Genomic DNA, 10,726 nt, shown 5'->3' on the forward strand with positions numbered 1-10,726 from the left:
AAATATTACGCTTGATGCTGATGAAATGTGTTTTTTATTTTGGGCTAGAAACCATTTTGGGATTTCTAAAGAGAAGTAAACATGCTTGGTAGTTATAAGTGAGAAAACCTACTTCTCAGCTAGATGAATGAGAAAGACTTGGGTAGGTATAGTGAAGAACCTTTACTTCTCAGCTAGATGAGAGAGAAATGCTTGGTAGTATAGTGAGAAACCTACTCTCCCGGATGAGATGAGAAATTGCAGTTCTGAGAACAGTTTATAAGTGCATATCAAAATACAGTTTGGGGTCGTTAATAGTCTAAATTGAAATTGGTCCACTTCAATTTTTGGATGTATAACGATAGCCGCACAGTACATCAAATATGTCTTTTTTTGTGTTTTGGAAGTGAGATATTTTAATAAATCATACTGTAGAAGTATATTTCTGTACTTAAATATACACTGAACATAATAAAAAGGCAATCGAGATTTAAGTGATTTTACAGACACAGTTCATGGAAGGAAATCAGTCCCATTGAAAATAAATGTACTTTGTAGGTCCCGAATCTCATGGATTTCAACAATGATTTGGGGAATACAGATATTTGCAATCTGTCTAGTCACACAGATAACTTTTTTAAAAAAGGTAGGCGGCTTGGATCAGAAAGCCAGTCAGTAGTGTGGGCCCATGTGACCACCCATTGCCTCATGCTCAGCAGGACAGCATCTCTCTGCTCACAATAGAGTTTGATCAGGCTGTTGATTTGGGCCGTGAATATTGTCCCAACTCCTCTTCAATATGGCTGTGTAGAAGAGTTTCGATAATTGGACGACGAAAGCTGGAACACGCTGTCTTGACAAACGTTTCGATCTCAGAGGCAATCCCAAAACCACTAGGCTTCAATGCGGTAATGTCTGGTGAGCTATGCTGGCCAGGGAAGTCTACTGGGAATCCATTTTCAGTCTATACCAAGACCCTTCTATGGTGATATGAGTTTCCGCGTATCATTCCCTGTTTCAAATTGGAAAAGGTGGATGGAGGAGGACTGAAGGCCTCGACAAGAGGCTTTCGTCACTCGGTAACTCCTGTGTAATTCAAATTGCCATCGATAAAATCATTATCCGAGTGGCTTATGGCCTTGCCCGCAATAACACATAACCCCACCAAACACCGAGGCCACTCTGTTCACTTAATGTTGACAATCAGCAAACTCACATCAGTTTGCGGTTTCTAGCTACACGCTCTCCCCACACAACGCCATCGAGGGTCAAACGGCTCTCCCAACTCTCCAACGCCATGTACACCGTGTCTGCCACCTGTCCGGGACAGAGTTGAAAACCGGGCAATTGCAATCTATACTGGAAGTTTTCATCACTTCCTCGCAGAGGCCGTGCCAGTGCCGATCGAAGTGACCACTTTTCCCACTGAATGTGTGCATTCAGGTTAACGACATCACAGCAACTTACCATTCCAGGTCTATCATACCCTGGTTGAGTTACGACAGAGAGCAGCAGTCTAGATTGCCAGTCTATTCCCTGCGAGACGACGTGTCTCTTCCCCTGACAGTGTTGCAGAAAGACTTCAAGCTATGTAGTCATGACCAAAATCCCAAGTTATGAATCGCGTGTTTACCGTGTGCGAACATGGATGGACCCCTGCAGGGAAATGATCTGCAGGTGTGAAAGGCAAAGCAGCGCGGATGTGGAGTTCGGTCCTAGGGGCATGGCGTCGGTAACACATGCGTCTCAGGCTGCTGTGAGGCCGGTTGGAGCTGATGGCCAGAATTCATCATAAAATGGCATGGAGAGGAGCTAGGCACCATCATGGTGTGAGAGAAATTAACATTAAATTCTCGTTACTAGGCATTACCAGCTCTTGGTGGACATTGCCTGCGTTCAGTCAGCATGCACCATTGCACATCTCCCGCAATCTATATGCCGATCCATTCTTCGCATTGGTGTTGTGCACAAACACATCGATACATCTACATATGGCTGCCTATTTCTATTGCTCCGCAGCACTAATGAGTGCACCTGGTGTAATGCCTCCAGCACGATTAGTCTGACCAACTTGCTATGCCCACACCGTCCAGGTTGGATAGATTATCCTCTGAGAGTACCATGAGAAGACTGTACACTTACTACACGGGATGGTAAACAAATTGGTTCACAAAATTTTTAACAGTAGACTCTACGCTTTTCATGCAGTAAAATAAAGTGCAAATCATGGGAACATTTGCTGGGATAATTATTTGAATCTTTCATCTATTCCATGAAACATTGGAACAACGCTCACTATCTTACATGTGATAGTGATTGATATTTTTGTACAGAGCCTTCAGATAAGTATCATACCCCCCTACTTTAAATAGCACACCCTTGTTATTTTGAATCGTATGGTCCACATAATGATCATTAATTTTGCTGGAAGTACTATGAATTTGAGTCATTACAGCCTGAATTCAAACGTTGATTAAATTTAAAGGTGTTGTATCTATTTGCTCATCCCACCTACTATAGTACACAATACCATCAATAATATGAGGTGAAACTCCAACTTGTAGACATTTTTGCAAATGAGTATGATACAATAGGAACTACAGAAAAGCTTGACACTTTACATACAGACACTCCTGAGCATATGTGTAAAATATATATATTTTAAGCCATGATTCCATTTTGACATTGTAGGCGATATTGTGGTCGGTACACATATAGAACGACTGCGATTAGGCCACGTCTCGAAAACACATCTAAATGTAATCCATATTTAAGTTCCGCATGTAACAACAATCTTGTAAAGCGCGGAAAAAAGTTCAAGGCCGTGTGAACACTTCCTGAAGGCACTGTAAATATCATGTGCCTAAAATGCATACATGCGAATAGAGCAATGTTCGAATTTTCTGTTTGCAGGGATTATTTGTGTAAAGGCATGTTCTACACATATGCGCAAAACGTATACACTTATAGACTACACATGATCGCATCAGTGTTTGACCACTTCTAGGGAATATTCTGCTATATTAGAATTATGCGTGTATGAAGGAAAAACACCTTAATGAGCTATTTTGTTCTGTGCGTCCAAAGCATCATCTACCACATTAGCGGGTAATGAAGGTGACAACAATTTTGTTTTCAGATCATAAGTACTCTATCGCCAGCACTTGATGATCGAACCCTACATAGCCTCTCGTGGCATGTAACCTGCCCTCACCTACTCCTCTAGGCAAAAAACAGTCCTTTCAACCTGACGTCATGGAGAGCGGCGCATCAGCTGTGAGCCCCGCGCTCCTTTAGCTTGCAAAAAAATATACTCTTTTTTTATTTATTTTTTGCTTGCCCGCATTCTGCTCTGACAACGGAATATATATGATATTTGTCGCAACCCATATCAAATGAGGAGCCTTTCACAGAGGTACAACTCCGAATGAGAGCTACTGCGACTAAACCATAAACAAGCCACGAATTCGAACAAAAGCGGGATTCGAGAAAAACGAAGAGCCATCAAGAGACGTAAAGATGATCGCTGCACAGACTGTGTCGAATCGGAGTGCGCTGTCCTGAAATACACCGATACTGAAGACCCCAGTGCGAACCAATTACATGCTTTCCAGCCATCCGGCATATAGAATGCATGAAAAAAATGTCACTCTACGAAACCCAATATCAGCAAATATATATACGATGCCGTATAATTGTAATTGTCATATTGCTATATCAGGCCTACGTGAGCACGGACCGGTCATACGAGGAACATCATAGGAATAATTCTCTTACATATTCAGTTCTAAATGGAATTTCAGTTATATTTGAAGCCACTGGCATCGCCGAGGTATTAATATTACTCGAGATTTGTTCAAAAGATGACAGATGACCACATTTCTACAAACTGCAGAGTAACTTAAGAGCGTTAGGCATTTCGGGGTGAAGTTACTCCACTATATTTCTATTTCGGTCACACTAGCAATCTGCACCCAGAGGTTTTAGATGAGACAGCCAGAGTAATGTGTTTAAAACAGTATTCATTCTGATTTATCGCTTCAAGTTTGTCGACCTTGTTGAAGATCAGAGAGATATTTTTAACATCTTAACACGTTGACTGCGGTTTAAATATGAATCCCCAGGCCCGGTGGGTGTGGTTTTTTAATGCTTAGAACACATTAAGACTCCAGCTGCACTTCACCTCAGGGTATGATAAACTCCTCATAAGGACACGCAACAGTGATCTTTGTCCCTCGTACAACCAGCTCACATACAAGGAAGAGTTAACCGGTGTTGGGGATTTTTTATTACCTCCTTTGATGGTCTCCTACTACAAGTACAGTAACAGTATTCGCGATCTTGTCCACTACTACAGGGTACATAATGTTGGTTCTTGGTTCCCATACTACAGACACGTAATCTGTAATGGCTAGTAGCTACACGATTGGATTTCATCCGGAATGGCGAATTACCATCTTTGGCCAGGTCGCTGGGCACAGCCAGATTAGGTATCAAGTAGGAAATCTAATATGAAAATATGAGCAGAGGGATAGAGAGAGATAGTCAAAGTTGTGGCTCCTATAACGCTATTGCTACGAGCAAATGGTTGGGTTGAAGACACGGATAGTGTGATTAGGTGGTGGAGACCCATTGAATACTTCATGGATGGTTTGATGGCTCTATGATTCCAACGTCTAAAGATCGCCATTTGGACTGTTTGGAATGCATGGAGTTAACATGGTTATTCATTGTGGATGTGGAACAGACATCAGTGGTTTGGGTATATAATATGTCAACTTACATGTGGCGACACATATTGATGCTTTTTGCAGTGCCCAAACATAACCTTTCCGGGTACCTTCCAGAAGCTCTGGGTGAACGTTATGTTCGTAATGTTAATGTAAAATTGCTCTAGACAATCAAAAACTATGTCCAGGCCCAGGAGAAAGTACAATTGATCTATTTCAACATGAGAATAAGATTTACTAAAAGGAATGCACGAGGGGAGAGTCCTAATTAGTGGTTGATCAAGTCTGAGGATTTACTGCCTTAATACCCAACCCTGGGGCTCCAGTAGTTTCCACGTTTGGTAAATCGTAACACAAAAACAGACGAGTAATTGTACTGCTGAAGAGGCTATGTGAAACTGTTTGTCAAGAGACAGATAATATTCTCGAGCACGCTGGATATCATCCTGGACATATTCCATCGTATTAAAGACATTATCCAGTATCCAAGTCACCAAGTATATGTTAAAAAATTGAAGACTAAGTGTGCCATTTTCTAGACGCTTGTGAGCAGGGTCGTCGAAACCCTGGAGCCGTGGGCGGGGAATGACGCCATGGCGAGGATTTTCAAGAAATGCGAATATGCACTTAAACCGCTCGAGCCATCGCAAGGGTCTGCTATAGTAAAAAAACAGGCTCTATACCAGATGCGGGCTGTATCTTAGTCTGTTCATTCCACATCTGTAAAGATCGTATCTACTGGAAGCAGCTAATTTGAACGGAATGTCAAGGCAGATAGTAGGTTATCTGAGAGCCTACTTGGATAATCAGTGGATCAATTGTGTCCCTACGCTACGTACAGTATAACGATTGGATCTTCCGGTTCCCATACGTACAGTACTACACCAGGTAACGTGGATCTTCGGTCTCACTACCGAGTTACAGTAAATGTTGGATCTTGGTCCCTACTACCAGTAACTGTAGTTGGATCTTGGTCCCTACAACAGTACAGTAACGTTGGATCTCTGTCCCTACTACAGTACAGTAACATAGGATCTTGGTCCCTACTACAGTACAGTAACGTTGGATCTTGGTCCCTACAACAGTACAGTAATGTTGGATCTTGGTCCCTACAACAGTACAGTAATGTTGGATCTTGGTCCCTACAACAGTACAGTAACGTTGGATCTTGGTCTCTACTACAGTACAGTAACGTTGGATCTTGGTCCCTACTACAGTACAGTAATGTTGGATCTTGGTCCCTACTACAGTACATTGACGTTGGATCTTGGTCCCTACTACAGTACAGTAACATAGGATCTTGGTCCCTACTCCCTACTACAGTACAGTAACGTATGATCTTGGCCCCTACTACAGTACAGTAACATAGGATCTTGTTCCCTACTACAGTAACATAGGATCTTGTTCCCTACTACAGTACAGTAACATAGGATCTTGGTCCCTACTACAGTAACATAGAATCTTGGTCCCTACTACAGTAACATAGAATCTTGGTCCCTACTACAGTAACATAGAATCTTGGTCCCTACTACAGTCCACCAGGTGGCAGAGAAGGTGGATGGACTGGGCCAGTTTATCATGAAGACCCGGCGGACTCTGAAGGGACATGGAAACAAAGTTCTCTGCATGGACTGGTGTAAGGACAAGAGGAGGATCGTCAGCTCGTCACAGGTGAGTTTTAGATTATTGGGTAGATTTCTGAAGTCCTAAAAAAAAATTGTTCATGCAGTCACCGCTCTTGATATATGGACGGTCGATGTCCGTGGTACCTGAAATGAATGGTAAAAAAAAAGATTTTGTATCATATTGACAAGATAGTCGWGTGACCGCTCTAACAATGGAAATAGATGTCTTCAAAGATGGAAGGCAGGCGGGAGGAGTCGAGATCAGGTGGGACCATTCTAGCCAATGTGAGGGCAGATGTGCACGTGAACAACAGGCACAACTTCGATATAAAGTCGTTTTTTTCAAAGTGGCCGAAATGCCACGTGCGTCCACTTATATCAGTTCATTCGTAATAATCTAACCATTACGAAACTTATATTCAATCAAATAAGCCTCGCATAGCAAATGAGCAATTCCCCCCCCAAAAAATTTGCTGACCAAATTTCGACACTCATTYTCCTCCATACAAAAATTCCTCACTTTGTGGTCTTATTTTCGTGGACAGATTTTCGGCGGAATAAACCTCTCTCGCTTCGACCTCTTCCTCTCTTCTTGTTAGCTCATCATCGCTGAATTTGAGGTTTTTGGGGAAGTRTCCTAAAACAGGATGTGTATATTTCAGTAGCCACCTCTGAGATACTGACGGTCGCTGTCCATGGTGCTGAGTTTTTTGTTTTTGTTTAAAATAATAGTGTAATGAAACAGGCAGGGAGCAGGTCTCGAACCCTCGACCTTCTAGCCCGAGGTCCGGRGCGCTATCGACTGTGCCGCAAAAGCYTGCTCGTGCGGCAGAGCCGATTTKCGCGCTTATAAACCCAGGGTCGTTACAATATGCACTGCTTTCAGTAGTTATAACATTTGTAGCATTTAGCATTTTTGTTGGAAATGTAGAGAATGTTAGGCCTGTGTGCCACTTGTAATGTTTTTTCCTGAATCTAACTTCTTTTCAGGATGGAAAAGTGATTGTATGGGATGCCTTCACCACTAACAAGGTAGGGAACCTTTTCTTCTCTGTCCAGAAAGGCTATAGAGTTGACAAATGCTTGGAGAAATAGCAAGACTGTAGTCATTTCATCTGATTTTGGATGAACGAGAACATTTTGTGCATCCCGAATGGCACCCTATTCCCTACATGTTGCACTACTGACCAGTGCCCTATGGACCTGTGGTGGTGACCAGGGTGGCCAGTGCCCTATGGACTTATGGCGTGGCCCAGGGTGGTCAGTGCCCTATGGACCTGTGGCGTGGCCCAGGGTGGTCAGTGCCCTATGGACCTGTGGCGTTGGGCCAGGAGTGGTCAGTGCCCTATGGACTTTATGAGCGTGGCCCTGGTGTGGTTCCAGTTGCCCTATGGACTTTGCGTGCCAGGGTGGTCAATGGCCCTATGGACCTATGGTGGTGGCCAGTTCCCTATGGGACTACTGGCGGGCCCGGGGTGGGTCAGTGCCTATGGACTTGTGGCGTGGCCAGGGTGGTCAGTGCCTATGGACCTGTAGTGGTGGCCAGGGTGGTCAGTGCCCTTGGACCTGTGCGTTGGCCCAGGGTGGTCAGTGCCCTATGGCCTGTTGGCGTGGCCCAGATGTGGTCAGTGCGCCTGTGGATCTGTGGCGTGGCCCAGAGGTGGGTCAGTGCCCTATGGACTGTGCGTGGCCGCGGGGTGTCAGTGCCTATGGGACCTGTGGTGGTGATCCAGGTTGTCAGTGCCTATTGGACCTGTGGCGTGGGCCCAGGGTGGTCCAGCTATGCCTGGGGGCAGTATGCCTTGACCTGTGGCGTGGCCCAGGAGTGGTCAGTGCCTATGACTGTGGGTGGCCAGGTGGTAGTGCGTGGAGTAGGGGTCAGGGTGTCCAGTTGCCCTATGGACTGTGGTGGTGGCCAGGCCTGCCGTGCGGTCCAGTCGCTGCTGTGGTGGTCCCCGGGTGGTCAGTGCCTATGGACCTGTGTGGTGCAGTGCGCTAGTCCATGTGGTGGTCCCAGGGTGCAGCCTATGGACCTGTGGTTGGTGGCCAGTGCCCTTATGGACATGTGTGGTTCCCCAGGGTGGTCAGTGCCCTATGGACCTGTGGTGGTCCCCAGGGTGGTCAGTGCACTATGGACCTGTGGTGGTGGCCAGTGTCCTATGGACTTGTGGTGGTCCCCAGGGTGGTCAGTGCCCTATGGACCTGTGGTGGTGGCCAGTGTCCTATGGACTTGTGGTGTGGCCACCTTTGAAATCTGATTGGCCACCACAGTGCCCCCCCCCCCAGAAAGATCTGTTACATCATCTCTGAATATATTTGTCATTTTCACCCAGAATCATCAATCTCATAGGAGAAAAAAACCATCAGAGCGACTGAAACAGCGCCTCTCTGTCTCCGTATGTGTTGCCCATGTATCTGATGCTGTCAGGCCAAAGAGAGTATGACATGTCATTCTTTTTGGCCAGACAGCGTTAGATACATGGGCTACATATGGATGGGCACTTCTACTGTAACTCTATAGCAGCACTCAAGGGGCTTGAATTTTCGAGGTCTACCCTTAGACTTAGTAGTGTCCACCGTGAGTGACAGAACACTGAGCCAATCACGGRGCAATGCTCCGTATTATCCGCTGGCCTGACCCCACCGCCACAGAAAGCACTGAGCTAGGCTGAAACACCTGCATTTTGGAGCTGCCTTGCTCAAGAAAAATGTTTGTATGCAGCGTCTTTTTTTTCCGTTGTTTGCAAACTGATATGTGACACGTATTYATGCCAAAATAACAGACAAACCCTAAAGAAATACAATTATWTATTTTTTTTGCTAAAAATGTGGGGCAAAAAAACAGGTGGGTCTCTGCCCTGAATGACAGGTCGCCACTGCRCGAATGAGAAATAATTGTATAKATMTATATGTTAACATCTTTTGGAAAACCTGGCTTCCCTTGACATCCATGAATACACACCACTTGGTAGGCTGAATGTCATTACCCTTGTGGTGTTTGTAATAGATGTCCCTTTGCATTCAAATGGCGGGTGCACAGTCTGACAGTACGCTGTTCGCATGCTGGAATACTTTTGGAGTAGACGTGGAGCAGGTAATCCTACTAACCTACTTTTGAGTGATTTGGTATCGACAAGCAGAATTGAAAACATTATGGACTGGTTGTTGTTCATGACTCACATTAAAAAAACGTAAAATACATTTTACCAGTTGAATTACATCCTTTACTATACAGAGCCCATAAATAAATGGTAGTGGATGAGGTCCTTCTTACAAAAGATAGAACACCCTTAGAATGTCACTGGTATTATAGGACACCCCTGAAAGACTGTACTGGTATTATGACACCCATGGCCATGTCCAGCAGTTGATTATAGACACCCCTGAGATGTCACTATTATGGACACCCTTGCATGTCCTAGGTATTATAGACACCCTGAATGTCCTGGTATTATGGACACCCCTAGGATGTCACGCGTATTATGGACACCCCTTGCATGTCCTGGTATTATAGACACCCCTGAAGTCCTGGTATATATAGACACCCCTGGATGTCACGGTATTATGTGACCACCCTTGACATGTCCTGGTATTATAGACACCCCTGGATGTCACAGAGTATTATAGACACCCCTGGATGTCACACGGGTATTATAGGGAACACCCCTGGAATGTCCTGGTGATTTATAGACACCCCTGGCCGATGTTCACGGTATTATAGACACCCCTGAATGTCCTGGTATTACTAGACACCCCTGAATGTCACGGTATTATAGACACCCCTGAAGTACCCGGTATTATAGACACCCCTGGATGTCACAGTATTATAGACACCCCTGAATGTCTGGTATTATAGACACCCCTGGATGTCACGGTATTATAGACACCCCTGAATGTCCCGGTATAATTACCACTCTGGATGTCATAAACTCCTGACCTTGAATGCCAACACCTGTAACACCTTTTTGCACAATTGATGATTGATTTGAACAGGGAAAATGTACCAAACCTCAGCTGAAGCATTCATGCGGTTGAATCATCAGGAATTACAGTATATTGAAAAAAAATCCAACCTTGCATCGATTAAGGTTTAAAAAAAAAATGTTGTAGGAACCCTAAACTGGGTCTGTGCCCGAACTTGACCACCCCATTCCAAATGTTAGTCAAAATAGTGTCACTATTTTTATAGATTTTTACCTTTTGAGTCCCATGAAACCAAGGTCTCCTTTTGAAAGGGATCCCTGCATCACAACAATTACACAGTCAAATCAAAACTAAATCAAATCAAATTTGTCCTCTAGGAGCATGCAGTGACCATGGTGATGCTGATTGTATCTTTATAATGGTGTCCTCTAGGAGCATGCAGTGACCATTGCCGGCACCATCTCTCCT

The 10,726-nt window shown here is 44.5% G+C and overlaps 1 protein-coding gene across 1 annotated transcript in view; it reads left to right on the forward strand.

Moving 5' to 3' along the window:
* Positions 1 to 10,726, forward strand: part of LOC112070359 (guanine nucleotide-binding protein subunit beta-5a) — a 27,322-nt gene that overhangs the window by 1,083 nt on the left and 15,513 nt on the right. Inside the window, exons 2-4 of the mRNA XM_070438937.1 lie at positions 6,244 to 6,380; positions 7,325 to 7,366; positions 10,636 to 10,653. Coding sequence (XP_070295038.1) covers positions 6,244 to 6,380; positions 7,325 to 7,366; positions 10,636 to 10,653 — 197 coding nt within the window. The remainder of the gene's footprint in view (positions 1 to 6,243; positions 6,381 to 7,324; positions 7,367 to 10,635; positions 10,654 to 10,726) is intronic.

The sequence above is a fragment of the Salvelinus sp. IW2-2015 genome, unplaced genomic scaffold, assembly GCF_002910315.2.
Source record: "Salvelinus sp. IW2-2015 unplaced genomic scaffold, ASM291031v2 Un_scaffold1303, whole genome shotgun sequence".
NCBI lineage: Eukaryota > Metazoa > Chordata > Actinopteri > Salmoniformes > Salmonidae > Salvelinus > Salvelinus sp. IW2-2015.